General features: G+C 52.2%; 2 protein-coding genes across 4 annotated transcripts in view; one reads left to right on the forward strand and one right to left on the reverse strand.

The window, feature by feature from the left end:
• The first annotated feature begins 1,912 nt into the window (after nt 1–1,912).
• Nucleotides 1,913–4,759, forward strand: LOC135458858 (thaicobrin-like). Of its 2 annotated transcripts, XM_064734272.1 has the most exons (3): nt 1,913–2,087; nt 2,163–2,308; nt 2,929–4,759. In XM_064734272.1, the coding sequence occupies exons 2-3, from the start codon at nt 2,236–2,238 to the stop codon at nt 3,447–3,449; spliced, it is 594 nt and encodes a 197-aa protein (XP_064590342.1). In that variant the 5' UTR covers nt 1,913–2,087; nt 2,163–2,235; the 3' UTR covers nt 3,450–4,759. The 2 variants fall into 2 exon arrangements, with proteins under 2 accessions (XP_064590342.1, XP_064590343.1); XM_064734273.1 differs by lacking the exon at nt 1,913–2,087 and having other exon boundaries at nt 2,151–2,308.
• A 2,164-nt stretch (nt 4,760–6,923) lies between these two features.
• The window catches only part of MARCHF2 (membrane associated ring-CH-type finger 2), a 34,544-nt gene continuing 16,372 nt past the window's right edge, over nt 6,924–25,095 (reverse strand). For both annotated transcript variants that reach the window (XM_064734093.1, XM_064734094.1), the window contains exons 4-5: nt 12,658–12,867; nt 6,924–9,779 (exon numbers count right to left, since the gene is read on the reverse strand). In XM_064734093.1, coding sequence (XP_064590163.1) covers nt 9,621–9,779; nt 12,658–12,867 — 369 coding nt within the window. In that variant the 3' untranslated portion in view covers nt 6,924–9,620. The remainder of the gene's footprint in view (nt 9,780–12,657; nt 12,868–25,095) is intronic.

Genomic DNA, 25,095 nt, shown 5'->3' on the forward strand with positions numbered 1-25,095 from the left:
GAGAAGCGGCGGGGCTGGGCAGGGGCCGCTCGGCTCCCGAGCGCCGCCGGGAGAGGCTCCCTCGGAGCGGGAGGGGACTCGGGGATCCCGGGGTGTCCCCTGAGGCACCCGAGTAGATGGGGGAGTCCTTTGTTAGGTTAGGCAGGGGTTAATAAGGTCCCAGAGACACGGCCGCTCTCATGAGCAGTTCCGCTCACGGTGGAAGGCAGGAGGAGCCCATCCCGCAGAGATGGCGAATTCTCCCCACAGGGGCGCAGCCTCTGAGCCTCCCCTCCGATGTCCAGAGCGAGAGAGAGCTGCATCCCCTCCTGCCAGCCCGCATCTCCCGGCACCTCTGCCCTTCCCAGGAGAATGCCCCTAGCTGCCACAGTGCAGCCAGCTCCACTCCTCCTTCTCTTGGCCGTATCTTGTCTCTCTCAAGTATCGGTAGCTATTGGCTCTGAGCAACAAATGGGAGAAAATTCCCTGAGAGAAAGAAACAAAAGGAAAAGTCCTAACCCCCATCAACAGCAAATGATAGCAAAGAAAGTGTAATAATCGAACCTCATTATTTAACGATGGGATCACAATTCCAGGGAAACGCATGAGAGGAATAGCCGATTTGTCTTTACAAACAAGCCGTGGGTCTCCTGGTACATAAAACCAGCACTGGGAGGTAAAAGAAACAATGGGAAGGATTCCACTGATTGATGAATGGAAAAATATATTTGCTTTTCCAAATAAACTTTAGGTTTGCCTGTAAACGAAACTAGACATTGAAAGATGAATGAAACAGTGGGGAAGAATTACCCCTAAATTCCATAAGAGTTAAAAATTCAAAGCGAGGGTTGTACATTAGAGGGAAATCTTCGGGAAATCTTTGGTATCAGGCGTATCGGGGAGTCTGAACCTCTCAAGTACCTCAGCCAGTGGGGAAAGAGAGAAGGGAAATGCAGCCGGGAAATTGGGATAAAAAAGAGGCTGCGTCCTCCAAAAATTCGAGAGATCACAGGGGAATGCCCCATGGCCTCTCCCTTTATTTGAATGAAGCCAGAAAGGACTCCTCTGTCTCCTTTTTGGACATAAACCTCTGGTGTTTGTGGATTAATTTTCCTAGCACGCAGCCTGCATAGGTGTGCGAAGCTGGGGATCAAAGCTGCGTGTCCCAGCCAACGCCACGTGCCAAGGGAAGGATGTGAGCACTAAAGCCGTGTGGAGTGGAAGGATTTGGGGAGGACAAGGTGTCAGACACGCCAGAAGAGTGCAAGAGGAACTGGTCAGTGCTCCAGGCCGGGGTTCAGGCAGGCAGAGGGTTCAGGCCATGTCTGCAAAGCCCCCTGGCAGCAGCTGCCCTTGCACCCTGCTTGATTTGTGCTCAGCTGGTGCCTTCCAGGGTGATGTGACACAGCAGAGTAGAATGCCTTGTGTTCCCTGTGCCTGGCAATAAGGCCATCACCCCTGGACACAGGAGGAGCTGCCTGCAGAGGTGGCACATGCCCTGCACACATCTCCACCATGAGCCCACGCAGCAGGACAGAACTGGGCAGGCAGCCAGGGCAGAGCCATCCCTCCCCTTCCTTTTCCCAGAATGCAGCCTGGACACCCAAAGCAGGGCCACTGCTCTGCAGCTGGTGTCCCCAGGTGCCATCCCCAGGGGCTGGAGGTGCCCAAGAGGGCTCTGAGCATCCTGCACAGGGAGATACAGACTCCTCCAGCACTCAGGGGCTCTTATCAGCCACCTGCAGCTGGGCTGCAGCAGACCCTGTGATGTAAACAGGACTGGGCACTGCAGGAACAGGAGGAATTGCCAAATTCAAGTGTTGGATGAGGTCCCACATGGGCTGGCAGCTTCAGGGCATGGGAGGTCATTGCCCAGAGGATGGGAGGGAGAAGCTTGGTGGGGTAGTACCCAGACAAACTCCCAGGTCTGCTCTCCAGGCCATCCAGCCCCTCTGGACTGTGCCCTGCTCACTCAAACAGGCTGGAAGTGCTGGGCAAGCTGGGTCCAGCCATGGGCAGATGAGGGGATCAGAGGAGTGGGAAGCAGACTGCAGACCCTTCAGCCCATCCAAACCTGCTTTCCTAGAGTCAGCCTGCAGGCTGGGCAGGTAAATACTGGCTGTGTAAAAAGTGCTGAATGCTGTGACCTTTCCATTACTCCTTCTCTGCTTTATCATCTTCAGGCAGTCCTCGAGTCTTGGAATTCCCACTTTCAGCACTGAATCCTGTCTCCCCCCCTGCTGATTGACTGTGGATATGCTGGCATCCAGGATGGAGGCAGTAGAAAGTGAGACCCTGATTGATGAGGTGGAGGTGATGAGTGGAAGAGGTGAGTTTTCAGAAGGGAACAGGAGGGGGAACTGTCCTCTATTGAGGACAAATGCATCTGCTTCTGCTGTGGGACAACTATTGAAGGTCAAAGCACTGGGGCTTGTCCCCAAACTGGGCTTTTCATGGGTTGGGACTTGGTGGCTGCAACACTCCCAGCTGAGCTCTTGGTGCTCACCTGTAGGCCCAGCTCCAGCACCAAAGGCTCCTGAGCTGACATCCTTGGCCCCCTCCACTGTTCATAGAAAGAGATGTGAATTTGGGGCCATGGGTTGTGGGTCTTGGGGTAACCTCTACTGTGGTCTGCACTGGTTTGTGCCCTGACCTGCCTGTTCTCCTCTCACAGCACCAGAGACACCCAGGCTCAGGTCCAGGTGGCTGCACTGCTGGTGTGCACCCGCCCACTCAGGTGCTGCCTCTTCCTCCAGGAAATGGAGGTCCCCTTGTCCAGGATGTGTGCAGGCCCCCGGGGTGGGGACAGGGATGGGGCAGCAGGGACAGTCCAGCCAGGGGGGTTTTCCCACTGCAGGGAAAAGGAGCTCACCCTGTCCCTTCTCCTGCTGGGGTGGATGCAGCCCCAGGGCTGCCTGTTCTGAGCAGCTTCTCCTCCTCTCTCCGCAGCTGACGTGACTCTGGACCCAGACACCGCCAACCCCTTCCTCATTCTGGCCAGTGACCAGCGAGGGGTGGGGCGGGGGCACGAGTGGGCCCTGCTGCCCGACAGCCCCGAGCGCTTTGACACGGAGCCGTGCGTGCTGGGCAGCCAGGCCTTCGCTGCAGGGAGACACTGCTGGCAGGTGGAGGTGGCCGAGGCAGGGGACTGGTGGGCAGTGGGAGTGGCCCAGGAGTCTGTCAGGAGAAAGGGGGTCCTCGGTTTTACACCCCAGGAGGGGATCTGGGCCGTGGGGCAGTGGTTTGGACAGTACCACGCTTTCAGTGATCCTGACTGGACCCCACTGCACCTTCCCTGCCTCCCCAGGGCCATCCAGGTCTGTCTGGACTTCACAGACAAGCAGGTGACTTTTGCTGATGCTGAGAGTGAAGCCCCAATCTTTGCTTTCTGCCTGGCCTCGTGTGCTGGGGAGAGGCTGCGCCCGTGGCTCTGGGTGGGGATGGACTCGTGGCTCAAGCTGTGCCCCTGACAGGGAGGGAACGTGGGGGGCAGGGGAGAAGCTGGAAAGGCAAACGCCATCCATCACCTTGGGTCCTGGTGCTGGGAACTGAGAGGGTCCTGCATCCTGCTGGCTTCTCCTCATGAGTATCCTCTGGCCCCCAAGGAGAGGACGGGCAGCTCATGGAGGTGGATGCCACAACAGAGCCTCCTTTATCCCCCCACCCCTCGGCTGGGACTGTGGGGACAACAGGGAGCACAGAGACTGGGAGCAGGGAGGAACTTGGTGCCCTTGGTCCCCTGGCAGGGACCATCACTGAGTGCCAGGGCACTGCAGAGCTGCTCTGTACGAGGCCATGGAAAATATAGCAGGGTCCAGCTCCTCCCAGGCTGGTGTAGTGCCCTCTGGCTTTTTTCAATTAAGTTAAAAAACCCCAAACATAGCTGGATACCCATGATAACACTTATCTTCCCCACACATCCAGAGCCTGTCCTTGCCTGATGTGCACCAAGCACGTTTCTTGCAGCAGAGCACTGGGAGCAGTGCAGGGGCAGCAGCAGGAGCAGCTCAGGAAGGAAAGCAGAATGCTGAGCTGGGTCTGAAACCCACAGGAGAGGCAGCAATCCACAAGAACGGCCACAGATCTGCCATTCTCAAGGCCCCACCTCACAGGATCCTGCTAAATCCTGTCCTTAGGAGAGGAGAAGGTGAAGAGGGACATTGCCTGGGTCCAGCCTAGATTTCATCATTTCTTGTTGGACATTCTTTACTGCCACTTCAGTTGTCATCGTTGTGGTGGCATCTGGGCACAGACAACAATATTGGCCTCCCTGCTCTACTCCAGGGGCTGCAGAGTTGCAGGACTGGGTCAAGGCCAGGTATCTGCCCCCAGAGCTCTGCCCTAAGCCTCTTCCACTGTGGTAGCATCAAGTCTGGGGAAACCCAGGGTTCTCTGCTCCCACAGAGGCACATGGGCAGGAGCCTCTGAGACTGTCCTATTTTGCTTGGGATAGAGTTAATTTTCCTCTCAGTGGCCAGCCCAGTGCTGGCTTTGGGATTTAGGGTGAGGATAATATTGGTAGCAACAATCCAACCATCAGGCATGTGGTGTTTACATGGCCTTCTCTGTGCCTCTTGCTCTGCCAGCGAGGAGGGAAGCTGGGGGGGAGCACAGCCAGGACAGTGACCCAAACTGGCCATTCAGATATTCCACACAACAAAACATCCTGCCCAGTGTGTAAACTGGAGGAGCTGCTGGTCAGGGGCTGATGGCTGCTGGGAGACAAGCTGGGCACAGAGCAGCAGGTGCTGAGCACCTACACTGGGCATCACTTGTTCCACTTGGGGTTTATATTTTTTTCATTACAATTATTATTATCATTAGTATTATTATATATTACTTTTATCTCAATTATTAAACTGGTTTTATCTCAAAAAAAAAGTTTTTTTCCCCTCATCCCCCTTGGAGGGTGGTGTGTGACTGAGTGGCTGTGTGGTGTTTAGTTGTCAGCTGGGGTTACACTGTGACAGAGGTTCATAGCAGAAGATTGGTGTATGGAGATGCAGATTGTCAGTTCTGTTTTTGTCCTTTGTCATGCAAAACGTCCCAAAAGAGCTGTGCTGTGCATTTAGGGCCACCTACCTCATTCAAGAAGAAATTCCTTTCTGAAAGCCATCTAAGTCCCTAAGACTGGAGAAAAGTTGGGTTTTTCAACGGATTGGTGTCTGGGAACTTCTTCACTGGAATTTTGTGGTCTGGAGGGAGTAAATATTTTGCACTGGTTTCCTTTTTGATGTGTCTCCCAAAAATTAAATTTTAAAAAATCTTCTCTCTGGGAGCTGAGTTACGTAATTGCAGCATTTGTGTGAGAAATACACAGTTTCATGTAGAATTGCACCACAAAGACTCAGGGGAGCTTAAATTCAGCTCTCATGTGTTAGAGGTCTCAGCATGTTGGAACCACAGCGGGTAGGAAGGGTAAGGAACCCCGGGGTCCTTGAGCAAGGCTGGACCCACGTGGGCTCTGAGTGGTTCTGGGGAGGCAGTTGGGGCTGGGGGTTTGTGCCACAGCCAGCACATGGCAGCAGTGACTGCTGCCTCCAACCCTGCCTGCACAGCGAGGCCACAGGGCTCTCCTGAAGCCCTTGGGCCACAGCAGGGTGGGATCAGACCCAGGGGCCCTCCTGCTGCCAGGGAAAAGGGCTGCAGCAGTGGAGAGGGGAAGCACCTCAACAAACATGCTCTTCTCAGCATTGGTCTGTCAGACATGCTCCAAACAAAGCCTGCCTGGATTTGGCACATCAGCCAAACAACTGTGACTGACTCCCCTTCCCATGAAACTTTCCTTATTCCCGGTGAGCCTTTTCTCTGGCACTTCTGCTCCTTTTACACTGTTCTTGCTGTTGCAGATGCCACTTTGTCTTCTCCCCACCCTGCCAGATTGCTGTGTGGCATCACAGTTTTATTTTAAAGGTCTGCCTGAGCCAACCTCGGCATTTCTTTTTTTAAACTTTTTTTTTCTTTTAATATGAACAAACCCAGAAAACCCTTGATTTGAGAGCTTGGCCAAGTAACTCCTCCAAGGTCTTGCCCGAGGCTAAAGCCTTATCCAGGACCTCAGAAATGCATCCAGCATTGGCGTTTCAGTGCTTTGAGTGGCACTTTAAATGGGCAGCTTCCCAATTTCCAACCCCCTGCTGCAAGTGTGGCATGACCAGATTTGCAGCACAGGTCCCAGGGCTGGGGCCAAGGCTGCAGGGGATGTTGGGTCCCCTCATTGCTCCACACAACAGGGAACGATGGCTGCACAAGTCTCTGCCCTGAGGTTCCATTCCATGCCCTGCAGCCCCTGGCACGGTGCTGGCCCTGGGTGGCTCTCAGAGCTGGCTGGTAGCGAGTACACAGAGCAAGGCTCCTGCCCTGCAGCTCCTGCACACGTGGGCACAGCTCGGGCACAGCTTGGGCACAGCTCAGACACAGCTCCTGCACACGTGGGCACAGCTCAGACACAGACACAGCTCAGACACAGCTCCTGCACACGTGGGCACAGCTCAGACACGGCTCACACACAGTGGGGCACAGCTGGGCACTGCCCACCATGACCCCACCAGGGCTCACAGACATGTCCAGCGTCTCCCACAGCCCTGCAGTGAGGGGCTGGGCTCAGGGCCGTGGGCAGGCCTGGGTCAGGCAGCTCACAGGGAGCCTCTGTGGGGCAGCATCGTGCAGCATCAGGGTCGCTCCATGCAGCCCCATACACACCCCGGCCCAAAAACAGGGGCCAAAGGACTCTTGACTTGGCCCACGCCAGGCAGGCTTCTGTACACTGACAGAGAAACTGCCCAGAAAGGAAAAAAGCCCTGGGTTTTGTCCAACTTTGAAACCTCCTGTTGGGGCCCTGGGGCTGGCCATGGCAGCTGCTGCAGGCAGGGGGTACGGGGGGCTCTCAGGGACGCAGCCTGGGCTCTGCAGCCCTGGCCCCCTCCAATAACAACACAACAGTCCAAAGTTTGTCTCACTTTTATTTACATCATTGCACAGCCCATTTCCCCAGAATGCACTGGAACGTGGTGGGTCAGACACCATTGCCCACATCCACGAGCTGAACATCTCTGGGAAGGAGGACAAGACTCAAAGAGTCACTGAGTCTTGTGGGGGCACATGCAACAACTCCAATTATTGGCAATGACAACAAAGCCAAGGATGCTGAGTGCAGCCACGGCCACACACGGGACCGGGCCCCCACTGCCCCAGCCAAGGGCTTCTGGCTTCCACAGTTGCATATTTGGATTGATGGTGGGTTTCTTAAAGGGAACACTGGCTCCATGAAGTCCTTACCCTGGGGACATGCTATGGGAGAGAGCACCCCTCATCACCTGCCACAACTCGGTGCCTTGTGGGGCCAAGCTCCCGGGAGGCAGCCAGGGCTGGGAAGGTTAAACCCCCCCTTCCATTTTTCTTCACTGGTGATGTCCTGGTGACCAGGGGGTTGTTGGGAAGGGGCTGAAGGAAGGGACACCCAGGACAAGGCACACAGCAGTGGTGCAGAGCCTGCTGCCATGGAAGGGGTGTGCAGGGTGGGATCACCTGCGTGGGAACGGGATGGGACTGGAGCAGGGACTGTGACTGGAGAGGGCTGCAGCAGCCTCTCCACCAAGAGTACCAGAAGCAGAGTAATCCCTGCTTGAGTGCATGACTGGGAAAAGGGCAGACAGCCCAGGGATGTGGAAGAAGGGAGGGGACAGTTGGGGAGCAGAGATGAGCAGCCTGGCTGGAGCAGAGGACATTCACCCACAGTCACACCAGCCCCTCACGCTTGGAGGAGAGACCAGTTCAGAGCAGCCCTCAGGGCACAAAGAGGCTGCTGCATGATGTGTCAGGGTATCCCCGAGCTGCACCTGGGAGAGGGGACAGAGGAGAGCAGACAGACACCAGGGCCAAGGGCTGGAGCAATCCTGTTGGGGAAGTTGGCGCACTGGTCCCTGCTGCTCAGGCCAGCAGAAACTTCCAGCTCAGGCTGAGGGAACACACAAGGAAACACATCCTGCTTTGCAGCTAGAGAGGAGGAGGAAGTGCACATGGTGCTTTGAATTCAGGAAATTACAGATGTCCATCTCACAGGGCATTGCACTGATCCACCTGCTTTCAGCAAAGGGGCAGAAGGACATAGTGCATGAGCACCACCACCCAATGCAAGGACACAGGCCCTCAGAGCCTGCCTCTTGCCTGCTCTCTACCCTCACCACCACGGAGCCAGAGCCCAGGCTCCAGCAAAGCAGCTGCACACACCCCTGGAGCACCTGGCAGGGCAGCATCACAGCCAGTGTCCTCACAGCCTGTGCCACTCAAGGCTCAGGAGAGATCAGCACCAGGCACTGTCTGGCAGGGTGAGGTGGCAGAGGCAAGGACCAAAGCCAAACCAGAGGGACTCTTGGCAAAGGGGGCATTCTGAGACAAAGAGCTTTGAGAACTGCATGTGCTGGAAATACAGGTGAAAGGAGGAGGAGGAGAAGGAGGAACACTGGCCCCACTGGACAAGGGACCCAGAGTGTGTTCTCTGGGGCCAGCAAACTGGGGGGTTTCACTAGAGAACACAACAGGCAGGCAGCGCTACCAGGGATGAACCCAATGCCAGCAGCTCCTCTGGAATGTGCAAATAAAGCGCAGAGACAGCCAAGAGCACCTGCGTCCTGCCAGGGCACGGCCTGTCCCCTAAGGTACGTGTGAAACTGATGCTACAGGAGGTCCAGCCTCAAGCTGGCAAAGGGACATCAGCAAACAGAGACTCCAACTCCCACCTTCTGGGGTCGGGAAAGCTCCTTTCTCAATCTTTGCAAAGCAAAAGGCAATGGTGGGTTTAGCTAGTACAGAGCCATCTCTTCCCACCCTCAGATCCTCCATCCACCTTTGCCAGACAGACCAAGGGCTGAGTGCATCCGAGTCCTGGGGATAAGCCAGGATCTCAAGGAAAGCATTTTGTGAGATCATGTCTGCGCCGGAAAAGATTCTCTCACTCTGAAACTGATTTTGAAATTCTCAAAATTACAGTACTTTACAATACAAAATGTCTCCATTCAGTATTATGTCATTTTACTCCTTCTGGGATTATAATAATTATTAAAAACACTCAACTTTCTAGAAAGGACAGAACACCACAAAAGAGACCAAAGAGTAACGGGAAGGCTGCTGTAGTATATCAAAACCAATTTAGTGCAAAGGAGAAGGGGACTTTCAAGAATGGTTGATGAAAAGTGTTCCTCATACGCTCATTTGGAGAAAAGGCATTGATTTAACCTCTGAATGAGATCAGATTGCCAGCTTCTATCCTGAAGCTTAGAACATCAACACAAAAGGACTGTAACACAATATGCATGGCCATTAAAAAATAATATTATATATAGATATATATATATATATATATATATATGGAGAGAGAGAGAGGGAGATTTTCCATGTTTTCCATGTATGGTATTTCATTATAGGAAAGCGTCCCTGCAGAGAGGCATTTTCTGCCATCAGGCTCTTTTGGGCCATTTCCCCCACAGATGTTGATTATGTGTCTCTTTGCCAAGGTCTAAAGCACGTGCTGAGGGCAGAGTGCCTTTGGGTGGGATGATTGTTTTCCAGTGCCCCCACTGCTGCCACGGTCCCTGGGCCTGTGGGGACGCCCAACCCTGCGCCATGGCCGCCCGCAGAACGGCTCAGACCGTGGTCTCATCCGCGGCCTTCTTCATGAGCTTGGCGGAGAGCAGGGAGTGGGGCACGGGGTGGGGGCTCCGCGAGGCCGGGAGCATCAGCCGGACTTTCTGGTTGGTCCTTCGCCACTCCGAGTACAGCTGGCAGTGGTAGCGGAACGAGACCTGGCGGACGAGAACGCAGCACTGTCACAACCCTGCCTGCGCTGTCACAACCCCGGCAGCGTTGTCACCAAGCCCGGCCATGCTGTCACCAACCCCAGCCATGCTGTCACAACCCTGCCTGCACTGTCACCAACCCCAGCCACACTGTCACAATCCCAGTCACACTGTCACCAACCCCAGCCGTGCTGTCACCAACCCTGCCTGCACTGTCACAACCCTGCCTGCACTGTTACCAACCCCAGCCACACTGTCACAACCCCAGCCACACTGTCACAACCCCAGTCACGCTGTCACCAACCCCAGCCGTGCTGTCACCAAGCCCAGCCCTGCCCCGGAGCACATGCAGGGACACTCGATGCCCACACCCCTTTGCCTCTGGGGACCCTTTATCCTGAGGCAGGGACACAGCAGTGACCCCAGCACGGTGTGGGGCGCTCCGTGTCCCAAGCCTGACAATCAGTCCCTGCCTGGGGACACCAGGCTGAGGGGCACAGCCAAAGGGGCCCTCGGGGCAGCACCAGCAGAGTTTGGGGTTTGCTCAGCTGGGTTTGGGTCCGGGCTGGTGCAGCGTGTGGGGATGAGCTGCACCTCACCCCTTCCATCCAGCCTCGGGCTCCAGCAGCACCCCCAGTGAGCAAAACCAAGCTCTGAACCCAACCAGCCTCCTCCCATCTCACAGACCCTGGGGACCTTCTTCATCCTGCACAAAAACCTTCCCTCCTCTGTCTGCAACAACAGCACAGCAGCTGGACTCATTTTTTCCTGACAACACCGTGGCCTGGGACACTTGTCTACCCGGAGGGAAACAGGGGAGGATGCAAAGGCTGGAGGGACCCAGAGCAGCCCCGCAGAGGCCCGAGATGGCCCTGCAGTTTCAGAGCAGCCCTGCGAGGGGAGCTTTGAGCTTGGCTTAAACACTGAATGCAGTCAGGCACTGATCTAAACCGGGCCTTCTTACGGGAAGCATTTAGCTGGCAACTGGGAAGTACCAGGAAGTGCATCTGACACAGAAAACTCAGTAAAACTGTCACTTCTGGATGGGTCTACGAGACATCTTATGAGAAATGAAGCTGTGCCACTGAGGTAACTGAGCTTACTGATATGTGCACACTCCTCCTTCCTGTTGCAGAGGGATTGTGGCAATAAGACTTTTTGCTGACAAATTCATGTTCCAGTTTTCAGAGAATAGGGAGTTAATGATGGGAACCTCAAAGAAGGCTCCTGATCCTCACAAAGGAGCTGCAGCCTTGGCTACAGTCTCTCTCACAACCCTCACAGTGGTTACAGCCATGAACTCCCTCCCACATATTGTCCTCTTGGACTGCACAGCCCAGGGCTGAACGAGCTGAATATAAATAAAAGGCCTTCACCTAATGTCCTCCTCTGCTCAAGGAAATGTGAAACACAGCAGAATTAGAGCCATTTTAGTCAGGACTTGTTACTGTACAAACATTTTTCCATTTCCTCCAGGTTTCCAGCTCCTCCCCACCAGTCCTGAGATAGAGGAGACGGAGACATTTCCTCTTAAGGTTTCCAATTTTAGCTTGGCTTCCTACAGAAACAAGCTTCATGCAGGAACATGCAGCATGGAAACTTTCCTCCATGCTCCCATGCAAGGAGTGCCTCCAGCTTTGCCCCCAGGCACTCTCAGCCTCAGAGCAGGGGCTGCTGCAGCACCAGCTCATCCTGCCCTGGTTCCCAGGTCTGTGAGGGAGATTGTAAGGAGTGTCCAGCCCCAGGGGAAGGGGTTACTCTGTGAAATTGGAAAATGACATGACAAGAAAATGGACCGCGGAATTTCTACTGCCCACAGGACTCCCAGCTTTTTGGGGTCCCACTATTTCTCCTGCATCAAGTGCACATTTTCCCTTCCCAAAATGATGTTTCCCTGCAAGGAGCTGGAAAAGGGAATTGACAGGGCATGAGCACACAAAGGGCTTGCTTGGAATAGGAGAGCCAAAATCAAGATCCAAACCCAGAAATCCACTCAGCATCACAAGATAAAAGAAGTGAATGGGAAACAGAGGGAAGTCCCTGGCCCGGCAACCCTGGGGCCCTGGGGAGGGACCAGGCAGCCCCACTGAGCCTCCACTTGTGCCACAGGCAAACCTGCATTCACTGTCCTGCCCTTCTCTTCTCCCTGCAAGATGCAAGCTCCTCGCCCCCTAATTCAGCACGTCCAGAAAAGGCATCTGCATGAAGCTCTCTCCCAGCAGGGACCAGTTCAACCCCAGACTGGCTCAAATGCAGGTTCCCAGCAATGCCCAGTGCCCCCCATGCAGCAGTGTGCCAGGGCCACACTGGCTACCAAGCCTTGACTTGGGGCCGACTACACAACCCAGCATCAGAGAGGCCACAGGTTTCCCCAGGCCAGAGAGTTCCTTCCACACACCTTAAAAATACTGTGTAGGAGTTTGTTTAGCTGTGGCCAGAGACCCCCAAGGCCAGTCTGCACCCCAGCTGGGCACAGCTGGTCTGCTCTGAGCAGCAAATCACAGAGGGACATGGTGGTAAATTATTTAGGCATCAAATGTGTTCCATATTTTACTTTTCCCCCGCACTGCCCAGGTACCAAGTTTGTGTTTTTTCTTGAACCACAGATGGGCCACTGCCTGACCCAGCCCCAGCCCCAGCCCCAGCCCAGCCCCATCCCATCTGTGGCTGGTTGGGCTCTGACACTTAGGGAACACAGTCTGGAAAGCAGATGAATGACCAGCAGGTGATTTTCCATTCTCAGCTTGCACATGAAGATAACTAAATGGTCATCAAGTGCAAGAGCCCAAGGTGTTCTCACACAGGGAGGCAGAAATAGCACTGAAGAGGTGTGAGCCAGTGCTCCCAGCTCCTCTGGAGCAGGACGCTGGCAGTTGGCACTTACCAGAGTCCAGAGGACGTAGATGGTGAAAAGTGCTATAGTGAGTGCTATGAGTCCGATGGCCTCCAGGCGGCTGTTGAACTGCAGGTGGTCCTGGGCGCCGCGCAGGCACAGCCAGCCCGAGATGGCTGCCAGGGGAGTGATGAACAGGAAACACACCATGTCACAGAACAGCGTCCTCTTCTCATTGCGGGGCCCAGGGTCCTTCAGCCACTGCGGGAAGGAGGAGAGGGATCAGCCTGGGCCAGGCAGGAGAGCCAGGAGCTCTGGCTGCACTGTGCAGTCTGATTCACACCAACCTTCTCCTAAAGGGAACCAGAGAGTGGCAAGTCTAGGTTCAACAATTAACAAGGGAAATGGAAGAAACCGTTAATGAACTTGTACAGGGAAAGGCAGTCATAAATACAGAAGCTCCTGGACTCTCCTCTGGAGTAGTGAGGAGCAGGCACTGCAGGACATCAGTTCAGTAGAGCCTGGCTTAATATGGATCTGACAGGTCTTGGACTACACTTCAACAGAAACAGACCCAGGACTCTAACTGGTGAAGGGGCTGTGGGAAACAGGGGTACTGGGTCTGCAGCAGCAGCAAGGCCAAGCTATGACAGCATCTGTCCCAGATCTAGCCTTGGGCTCCTGTGGGAGAATCACAGCATTTTAGAGTTTCACAGGCAATCTCCAAATGTTTCTTTCTTTTGGGAGTCCTGACTTGCTTCCAGTGTGGGTTCATTTTAGATACTTCAGCAACAGCAATTGTTCTATGTTCCTAGAATTATGCTATTTTCAGCCTTTCCTTTCCTTTTTTAGAATAGCAAGAAGCTGTGGTTCCTACAGATACCAAATTGTTACAGCACATCTTTACTGGGATCTGTGTGTGCTGGCCTGCAGATTCTTCCTTCTTCTCCTCACAAACATGACTGCCTCCTTCAGGATTTTTTGAATTTTATTTTTAGATAAGACTTGGAGAATATTATTGATAAGGCACAGGCAGAGCAGGGAAGAGACTATCAGGGTCTGGGCTGTCAGGCCAATCCTCCTGTATGGCACCTGCTTTGGAACAGACAGCTCGGGCAGGGACTCATCTGGGAACTCTGCACACAAAGCTCCTTTCCTACTCAGAATCCACCCTTTAAGGAGCAATACTGACGTGGTGGTGACAGGTCTGCAAGAAATGATGAGACCTCAGCAGAGGTGACCTGAGGACATGGCTGGCCAGAGGCATGCAGGCCAAGAGGGAAGCAAGGCAGGGGCCACAGAGGTGAGGGCAGATTTAACTGCAGCAGGGATGTTCAGTGAGAGAGCAAAAGGGCAAGAATGGCACTGGAAGCAGAGCCAACTTTTGTGGAAATGGGAAAGAGAAGGGGCAGCTGGCAAACCTGGGCATGGAATAGGGGGTGGCTAGGCTGGTTAGAGCCACAGGAACAGCAGGTTCTGCAGCACCTGGGACAGGACACTGAGCTGGCCATGAGCAGAGGGGAGGATGCTGCAGTGACAGGAATGAGCCTGGCCTGGAATTCCAACTGAGAGGATTCATAACCACAGTATTTTAGGGACGTGACCTGAATCATCTGAACACTTCAGTGGTAACAGTCAAGGAACTTTCATTGATTCTAAAGCCATTTGGAGCATGACTTGATGGGCAGACAGCCAGAAGAAAACCTCAAAGAATCACAGAATCACTAAGGTTGGAAAAGACTTCAAGATCATCAAGTCCAACCATCAATCCAGAGCCACCTCCAAACCATGTCCTCAAGTCATCCACATACTTTTTGAACACTTCAAGGGATGGTGGCTCCACCACTGTCCTGGCAGCCAGTTCCAATGCCTGACAACCCTTTCCATGAAGAAATGTCCCTAGTATCCAACCTAAACTTCTTCTGGCACACCTTAAGGTTGTTCACTCTCATTCTGTCGCTTCTTCCCTGGGAGCAGAGCTCGACCCCACCTGGCAGCACTTTCCTGTCAGGGACAGATAACAGAAGGTCTCCCCTGTGCCTCCTTTTCTCCAGGCTGAGCCCACCAGCTGCTCCTGGTACTCCAGACCCTTCCCCAGCTCTGTTGCCCTTCTCTGGACACACTCCAGTGCCTCAGTGTCTTTCTTGGACCAGGCAGCCACCCTGGGACTTGAGGGGGGGCCTCAGCAGTGCCCAGCACAGGCAGATGGCCACAGCCCTGCTCCTGCAGCCACACTGTAACTGGTACAGGCCAGGTGCCATTGGCCTTTGTTGCAGTGTGTTGCAACTTCCTGTTTTAGATTTCCCAGTCCCTTCCCAGGTGTGGCAATACCTCTCTCCCTTCCCCCTCGCCCCCTTGCTGAGTGAGTTCTGTCAATCAGTCTTAACATTCCAGCAAGGCCTCGTGTGGTTGGTCAGGTTCAAAGGATGCAATTTAGGCCTGGGGTCATTGGCCTGTCTGGGTGTCCCTCGTCCCCTGAGACCCTCCTCCTCCCACCTGGTTGGTGCTCACCTGTCCCTTCCCCTCCCCCTGTCCCTGGGCTTCAATTGAGCCAGGACCATGTGCTAGGGATTCTGCTGGAGCTGTTACCTAAGATTCAGATGTCTGTGACCATGCAATAAAACTCTGGATTAAACCCTCTGACAGAATCCATCTCCTTTTCCTCTTCACCCTAGCCTGAAGCCCTTCCACCTGAGATAAACTGAGTTTCTACAAGCCTGGGTTTGTTTCAGTGCCCAGCTGCAACACCCAGCCAGCCAAAAGTGTCTCTGAGGTGAAACACCACAGTTGCCGCCTTTGGCCCAGCAGCAAGGGTCAGACGAGCCTGGGCACAATCTACCTGGTAATATTGGGATCTTATTCCAATACAGACCTTCTTGGCCATCTGGCTCACATTCAGCCACTGCTGACCAGCACTACCAGGTCTTCTCCACTTTCAGAGCTTTCAGAGCAGGCAGAACTGTCATTTGGACAGCACTGGGAGAAGGGAGGCAGACCTGCAGCTCCCCCCTGTATGGCTCTGCAGAGGAATCAGTGTGAGGAGCTGCATGGGGACAATCAACACCACACATGCAGTCTGAGCAGTTCTGGGAGGAAGCGAGGGTGGACAGCAACTCATTGGCACAGGAAAGCTGCTCCCATACACAGGGCTCAAACCCAGCCTTGTGCTGGGCTCCCCCAGTCCAGGGCCAGGACACAGCACTCAGGTGAGTGCCACATCACCCTGTCTGGACCAAGTTCCCTCCAGCAGCAAGCCCAGAGCACCTCATTCTATGCAACAGGACATGTTGGAGCACTTCTGACCCTTGTACAGTAAGAAGCTCAGGCAGATAAGTATTTCACTGCATCTTAATTCTATTTATATTCCTTGTGACTTTTGAAACTCCTTCCTCCTTCCCAAGATGGGAGACAAACATATAAAGGCAGGAAGCAAATTAATTTCCTTTTGAAGCAGTTGATTTACTTTGCCAATATGCACTGACACAGTAACAAAATGGAAAACAATAAGTCACTCTAAGGGTGCAGCATTTCTGGCACAGCAACACTTTGGTGCATATAGGACTTTAAATAAACTTTGCCAACAATACATAAAATGGTCAGGCAGATTAAACAATTTTTGTAGGGAAAACTATCAAGTGAGCATGGGAAAGCAACAAAAGCACAACTTGGTCTTCTTCTAGCAGCTTCCACACTCCAATCATGTCTGAGACTGAAAGGAAAGAGGCAGAGGTGGCTTCTTGCTGCCATTTGGACTATGAGCTGAGTCCCAGATCCTCCTTGCAACAACTTCTCTCTGCTTGTGTGACAGAATTCTGGGTGTAACCATATTTCTTTGTCCTCCAGCATGATCCTGAGGCTTTTCCAGATACTGGGATCAGCAGGGTTGTGGAAAGGAGCTCATTTCTTAGAGCCACAGCAGGGCCGTGGGATGATGAGAAGCTGACCTTTGGGTGCTGCAGTGCCCATGAAGCCTGGGTGAGCCCAAGGGGATGGGAGGCAGGAGGAGAGCAGGCAGTAAAAGGCACCAGGACATCAGCAGCTCCTCTAGAAGCCAAGAGCAGAACTCAAAGCATATCAGAGCAGTATCTCACCCCTCCCAGCACCTGCTGCTCCATGTATCTCAGGGCTGGGCTGCATTCTGCCCCTTGGGGCCAAGGGGAGTGGACAGAAGAGAGACTCTCCCAGCAGCACTCAGCACCTTGCAGTCTGTCTGGAGGCTTAAAAATGGGTGCTTTAAAAATTAGCTTTCATGGATTCTTAGAGCTGACTCACCTTGAGGGGCTGAATGTGAACTGTCAGCAGTTTCATGACCACACCCCATGCAGCACTCAGTGCAGCACAACACTGGAGGGACCAGCATGGGCTCACATCTCTCCCTGCCCTGCACTGGACCCCTCATTTGGTGGCCATGAGTCAGGACCAGTGTGACCTGCCAGCCCCACCACCAGCCCTGCCAGGGTTCCCCACGTGCTTCACAACCACAGCACCACACAAGCATTTGGCTGCATTACAAAACATCCCACACACTTTCTGCCCACCAAACAGTTACCCTCTGGCTTCTCAGGTGCCTGCTGATTTTCCTTTCACTGCTGACCTGGTGCCTGGCTATAAAAGCCAGAAAAAAAATCACATTAACTCGATCACATCAGCATTATTAGTCCTGTACATGTACTGGGAAACATGTTGAATCAAACAGTACAGCTTCACATGAAGGACTCTCATATCCCTTCTCTGGGCCTGCACCAAAACCTGTCTGCAGGCCACTGAGCTCCATGGGCAGCCCCAGCAGAATGGTCCTGTCTCCTTCACCAAGGTGGGAAGGGATGTTTTCTGACAGAGTACCCAGAATTCAGGAAGCCAAGACCCAGAAATGCCCCTAGCCCTGCAAGCAGAGCAGTTAAATGCTGCACAAAGCTGCCCCTCTGCAATGTTCCACAGACCTCCACAACCCAAATCTCTCCTTGAACAGCATGGAAGCCTTCCCTACACCCTCAGCTGCTGGGAAGCACAGGGCTCTGGGCTCACCCAAGGGATTTAGGAGCACTAGAAAGGGTGCATAGGAGAGGAACACACCCAAGCAGTGCTGCAGGTCACTGGGACACTTTCCTCCAGAGAGAGCAGCACAAGCTCCCATGGTTGGTGGCACCACGGCAAATGCCACACCATGACACGTGCCAGTATGGGATCACAGCACCTCAGAGAAAGCTCACTGGTCTTCTGGATCAGCACAGCACAGACTGGGCTGGACAAAGTGCTGAAGAAGGACAGGTAAGGAAGACTAGTGCTGGTGAGTATCAAGAGTGCAAGGGTATTTCCACAAACAGGCCATTTCTTTATGCAGAGCAGTGCCCAGGACTGCACAGAGCAGTGCCAAGAGGATCTCATGATGGACCTGTGACCAGCATGTCCAGACAGCAAACTCAAGTAAAGAGAGAAAGGAAAAGATTAGAGGGGTGGGAACTCAGCTGGAACCAAGAAGGATTTGTTTCTCACTAGAATCATGAGTGTAAAAGAGGGGTGCACTGAGCAAGAAGAGAGGGGGGCTGGGGAAGGGCAGAGGAGCACGGACCAGACAACAGTGCAGTGAGTTCAGCAGAAGAGTTCGAGGAAAGCAAAGGGAAAAGTCTGTCTGCAGGGAAGATAAGGCTGGAGGAAGGGTGGGGCAGAGCTTGTATCACAGCTCAATTCTCCGAATGGAGCGGGGACAGTGAGTGCTGAGGCAAAACTCCTTTCCCTAGTAACGCAAGCAGGAGTAACATCACAATTCCTGCCTGCCAACCTCCCTTTTCTCTGCAGCACCTCCCACAGCCACAGAGGTGCAGGAGACTCAGGAGACAAAGCAGAAGGACTGCACATGACAGACCCACGCGAGGCATCCCCCACTCTAGCATAACCTGCAGTCAAGCCACTCCTCAGAGAATTTCAAACACATTTCCTTGTGTGTGACATTGTGTTTGCAAATTGTACTTTCAAGAGACAAAAAAATAATCCACTGACCTACATAAAATATCCAGTTTAAATGAACCAAAAGTGTTAGTAGTCATTGAAAAGTAATCATCTTTAATCAAAATTGCACCATAAACTCCAAGAAGAACAGCAGGAGCAAAAAACTGTAAAGCTCCTGTACAGCACAGCACTCTTGGAAGGAGGAGCTGTTTTAAGGAGGCAAAGGAGCACACCAGAATCACTAAAACAGCCCATTTATAAATAAAGTTATTAAAACACACACTGCTGGAAAACACCCGCAGAATTGAAATACGAAAGCAGAATTTTCTTGGGACTCCATGATAAGATTTGCTTGCAAGGACAGAAATAGCGAAACAAAACATGTGGCTGGACTGCTCCAACAGTGACTGGTTCACCAGAGAAATCTTTTTTGGAATTAGTGAGATGTCTTAAATGATTTTTGCCTTAGCAAAGGAATTAAATGCTTGCAGAAGCATTATGACCAAGTCCTGCATTGTACTTGTTAGCTTTCACCATGAGGTTATGCTGACTTTCAACCTCCCAGTAATTTTAGCAAAGCCAGAGTCCTTGGTCTCTGCACCAGCAGTTTGTGTTCTCTCAGAGCAGAGACCTGAAACTCCTGGCTCCTCTCCCTGGTATTTACATTATGTGTGAACAAAACCACACCCTTCCTGTGGAGTATGGAGTGATTTTTGCTGGGCCCCAGCAGCTGCTGCTCTGACACCTGCCTGACCTGCAAGCCCAGGACACTTCTGCAGAGACCTGGGCTGGCAGCACAGACCTGGCCCGACCCCTCCCCATGCCAGGACTGGCCTCAGAAACCACAGCTGGCTCACAGCAGAGGCACAGGGCCCCAAACAGGAGTCTTTGGGCTGCTGGGGTGCTGCTTCTCTTCAGCCCAACCAGAAACACTCAGAGGGGACAAAATTAACAACAGCTTGGAGCTTTGATACTTTACAAGCGGTTAATGAACAGAAGAGGGAAATGAGAGCATGGGTGCCACAGCAAAACACATAAAACAAGAGGAAATACCTTTGCTGGTAATCTGGGAAAGTAAAAACGGGCAGGAGTGGGCTCAGGTGCACCAGTACAGACCAACCCACACAGCCCTGTCCCTCTGTGGGCAGTGGGGGGGGCAAGGGCAGAGCTGTGCAGAAGGGCTTGTGGCTGCACAAACACAGCCACACTGTCACCCTTGGCACTGCCTTCTGGAAATACACAACACATCCAATGCAGTCCCAAACACCTCCATCCACACAGCTCTGCCTGAAATCCCAAAGGGCAAACTATCTCCAGCAGGAAGATCACTTTGTAGAGAAAACAGGTTTGTGATGGATTTTGCCCCAGACCAAAGAGAGGAGTTTATGTGGAAGGGAAAGCATTAAGGACAGAGGCAGGGGAGGCAATATTTTGACTCATACACAAGTTGCCTCGTTCTCCACATGAAGAGGCAGACTCCTCCAGGCAAGCTGACACATCCTAACTCAGCCTTCTAAGGAGGCAAGAATGAATTAATCACAAGAGGTATTCCCTTCTCCATACACTATATAGGACTTTAAAGAACAAGGTTTGGCTGAGGCACATTTAAGCATGAAAGGTTAGGACAAATAAACTCAATTATGCCTACAGAATTGTATGATCACCTGTGGCCTGGGAGAAAGAGCAGTCCAGGCTGCAGCAATCCCTCAGGTCCAAAGGCCTGCACTCCTCCTTCTGCCATGCTCTGGACACCAAAGGTACAGATACTCCCTAAGAAGAATCCTGGGCAGCAACTGGGCATTTCCTGTGCATGATATTATTAGAACAAAGAGGAAAGTAGCTCCTCCAGGAAAACTGTGTCTGCTGTAACTTCTTCAAATACTTCATCTGAGTATCAAATGATGAAATCTTTCAGGGAAGACAGAAATTATTTTGCCTTTTTTGACTGCGCCATGTTGGCTAGAGTGTCCTGGAGTCAGATCACTTTTCTGTAAACACATGGAGGTCTGGTAAATTAACAATCATACAGGAAAACCATCCCTCTCTGAGGCTTGGCCATTTTGTTCTCTGCTGGGGACATGCTCCTCACTCAAGAACCCTGGTCCACAACTGTCTTGTGCTGGAGACCACTTGAGAACCAAGCAGGGCCTTTCTGTCCTCTCACACCACAGGCAGCAGTGTCCTGCACCTCTGACTACAAAACTCTCCACTCAGGGCTGCAGGTCAATTCTCCATCTACATCTCCACCTGCATGTTCCAAACATGTCCCCCAAAACATGCCCCCACTCAGCCCAGTGATCTCACAGCTGGACAGTTTTCCAAAGCCTTTCATTTTTTTTAGCTTTCAACCATCTTGTTAGTTAAAAAATGGCTCAGCTAGGCTGGACTGCAGGAGATATTTCCCTCACACCCATGGGCCAGCCTGTGGTTGCCAGAGCTGGCTCTGGGCTCAGATGAGTTCCTCACTCTGGGTTCAGAGATCAGGCATGCTGGCAGTCAACACTGTCACTGTTTTTACATTGAACAGACCACAATATAAACCAATGGCTGCTTAAAGAAAACAAAAATATAATTCTGTTAACAAATTATCTTTAATCCATACTGGACAAGGTTGACACCTGTCCTCTGTAAAAAATGCTGCAAAATTCAATTACTGTTTGTGAAGTGCTTGGATGTCACAGCAATAAGTACCCCAGAGAAGCTTGTGAGAAAGTGAATAGTTTGGTCTTGGTGAACAAGGACATAGCAGGATTAACACAGTTAGCTAGTGAGCATCTTCCATCCATGCACTCCTTCTGGAAGACACAGCCTGTAAGACCACACTGTAACACAGATACACAAGTGGCATGAAGTAAAAACTAAGGGTATTTTGGTCATGGCATTTCCTGACTTCTAAGAAATTAGGAAGTTTACACAGAAGCATTTCAACTTGGCCATGTAGCTTCCCCTCAGTACTCACCAAAATGTCTCCTGGATCCCAAAATCAGCCTCAGACCCTTTCCTTCTGAAGGATCTCAAAAGCACATGACAAAGCCAGTTCTTAATGAAGCTGATGGTCCCTTCCCAGAGCTGAGCTGACCAGTGACTGCTGCAGCTACTATGACCAGCTCTAAGCTTCCCCAGGCTGGAAAGGCAGGACATGGCAGAACCAACAGCAAGAGCTGCTTTCTCCTCAGAGGCCCAGCAGCAGCAGGTACCACATTACCAAATTCCCTTGTGGCCAGGTGACAGCAAAAGAGAGCAAGAGTGCTTGGGATAGCATTTCACACATGGGGCAGACCCTTCTGCCATGCAGCATGCCTCTGCACCATTCCTAGTCCTAGTCTCCAGCCATTTATCCTCTGCTCTTAATTTCTATTTTGATTTCACAGCTTTACTTAGGAGCAGTGGATTTTTATCAGGGCTCCTCAACAGCACACTCACCACAAACATCACTTCCCCCAAAGTTTCAAAACTCCCCACCCCTCCTCTCAAACAACCAAGAGGCACAGAACTTCCCAGATAAGGTGGCTGGGGAACTGTGACATTTTTAAATGACTAAGCAGCCTCTTTCCCAAGCCCTCTTCTCAGAAACAGATGAACAACTTGGAGATGACACTTCCCAAAAGTATTTGGTTTGGTATGGGGATGGATTGCACCAGACTGCAGGCAGAGTATTAATGGCAAGTGTCAGCCAGCTGGCCAAGGGGTTATCAGCTCCTCCCAAAGGGCAGAGCCTCTGCTACCAGCAGGAGCTTTCCAAAGTGGTCACACTTGGTCAGTTGGCCTCTAACCCCAGCAAACCTCATGGGATGAAGCACACTCACTGTCATTGCCTCGGCCCAGCAGACTGCAGCGGTGCAGGAGCTCAGAGTGGCTGTAAGAGCTCCCAATGAAAATGAGAAACTGAACTCCAGGTTGCTTTCCCCAGGCTCCAGGCAAGGATCAGAGGGTTTATAGTGGTGGAAGTAATACAACAAAACCAGGCAGCCTTTCAAGCCAGGTGAGCCATTCTGCTCCAGCAGGAGCCATCCAGCCATGGAGTGCCAGGCCCAGAGCACAGGTGCTGATGAGCACACGGGGCTGTGCAGGGCCCCAGCACACCTGAGTGCAGCCACAGCACATTGCTGTAACCCCCCCACTGCCCTCCATCACTGGGGGATGCTGCCAGCCCTGGAAGAGGGGCAAGAGCAGCCCCTGCTACCATGGGCTGTGCCAAACCAGGCTAAATGCTGCTTCCCAAGCCAGGGAAAACATTTCTGCCCCTGAGCTGTGGCAAGGGAACTGCTCTGGGGCTGTAGCATGTCAGGCTCTGCTCTGCAGCGGGGATCACTCTCAGCAGCCACCTGGTGACTTCCATCACAGGCTTACCAGCCTGCAGGCTCACAAGGCACTTCAGGCAAGCTGCTCCCCAGCAGACACCTCAACAGAGTACATCATCTCCTTCACTGTGCTCACAGACAGTCCAAATACACCAGAAGTAGTAAGCCACTGGAATCCCAAAGCCTTTGCCAGCTGGCAGTAATGGCTCAAGAAGTCCATTCCTCTCTGAAAACACAGTGGCAGTTCTCCTGTGCTTGAGTTCATTAAATGCTGCCCACCTATCACCTCTCAGCACTCACAGTTTGTTGATCACCATACCCTTATAGGCTCTAGTCCAGAGGGGCTTTTCACAAATTTCAACAGGAACTAAAACTGATTGTCCTGGAATGCTCATTTACCCACACTGAAATACAGACAAGACTTTTCTGTCCCACTCTCCCAGCAAGCTCCTCATGCCAGATGGAGGCACAGAGTTGGTGTCACAGGAAAAACTCCTCCAATAGACACTTGCCTTTGAGCTTTTATTTGAGTGTGCAGTTTTCCAAGCCTATGCTTGTTATGAGGTGCCACAGCATCATGAAAGATGGCTGAACACACTCCCACGTGTTTGTTTCTGGCTACGAATATTTAATATTTATACACCAGCTCTTAAGCTAAAACATCTGAGACCTGCACTCACAACTTGGCCTGCATAAGCCCTAGCAAGATCACTGCCCCTGTGCCTGCACTGAGTTCTCAAAGCCAACAGCCTTTCCTAGATATTTTAAAGTAGTGTTTTGCAACCTCTGAAACCACTGTTTGAGAGATATTGGCCAAAGCACCAATTTATATGTCTGAGCAGCTGGGAGAGAAGCAGTAAGACCCCAACAGCAGTAACCACTGAGGTAATGGTCACACAAATTACTGTGTTAGATATCCATGGTTTGGGTTAGCACTGCAGGCTAAAGCCTGCTCCTGTCTGGGGCTGTCCAGTCCATGGCAATCAGTTCTAAGTTAAACAGTCATTAAAACTTAGTATCTACTTTGCAAACTGAAGCTTGAATGCTTCCCCAGTTGGTGGACTCTTTTCCACTCGAAGGTTCACTAGGAGAAGATGGGAGTATGAGAAATAGATCTGGGGACTCTGGAAAGGAGGATGGGAAAAATAGTTTCCAGAGGGAGGTGGGAAGAGGAAAGAAGCAACCTCTGGAATTAATGGGAATGGAAACAGAAATGTGGAAAGCAACTTAGAATTCCAGTTGTGACTCAGTTTTGACCTAACTGATGGGGCAAGGGGCAGGAGAGAGTGGACAAAAGCAGCCACCATTACAAATCTGAAATAACCTGCCTCCACACACGCTCTGGTAGCAGGTAGTGACAAATCCCTGACAGCTGCCAGGTAACAGGAGTGTGTTGCTAAGAACCAGCTCCCAGAGCTCCCACTGGCTGATGGCTGCAGGAAACTGGGACTCCCAAAACTGTTCCGTGTAAATGCCCAGCTGCAGAGTGACACTTCTCTGTGTTGAAGGAACCCCCGAGCCAAGGTAGCAGCACACTGACACAGCAGAGCTCACTCAACTGCAGACATACTGACATCTCTAAAACAAATCCTTAAGCCTTTTGTACTGTACCTCACCTGTTTACTTATTCCTCTTTTGGGGATTACACTTGAACCCTGAGGTCAGACAATGGCCTGGTCCATGCTGGCTTTGTTCCCAAAACAAAAAACCCCAACACACCAGGCAGAGCCTGCACTGTGTGTTCCAGCTCTGGGAGCTGAGGGACTGATCCCCTGTGGTCGACACAGAGAGGAACATGAGGAGCAGCTGAGCCCTGTCCTGTTTCCTCCTTCACCTGGGAGGAGCACAGAGCAGCAGGAAGGAGCAAAGCCTGAAGGAGCACACATCAATATCAGTCATGGGAAGACAGGTCTTTTACAAACAGTATCAGCAATCACCACATCTCACTTTTCAGAACAGAACATGACAAGGAAGGCACATGCAAGAGAGCTGCACTAATCTAAGAATGAGGTAAGATTAAAACCAGGAGCAAAAAAAAAGAATATTTATGAGAACTTATAATTCAGTCAGTCATGTTGTGACACCTGCAATTTGATGCTCAGGCATTAAAGCACAGCCAAAAAAGCACAGTGCTTGCCACTGGCAGGTGGGCATGTGGGCAGGTCACAGGTAGGAGCTGCCCCAAACACCACTACTGCATGTTTGCAACTACCTCACTTGGTCTGACAAGGGACTTGATCTC

Source organism: Zonotrichia leucophrys, chromosome 28 (assembly GCF_028769735.1).
Source record: "Zonotrichia leucophrys gambelii isolate GWCS_2022_RI chromosome 28, RI_Zleu_2.0, whole genome shotgun sequence".
Lineage (NCBI taxonomy): Eukaryota > Metazoa > Chordata > Aves > Passeriformes > Passerellidae > Zonotrichia > Zonotrichia leucophrys.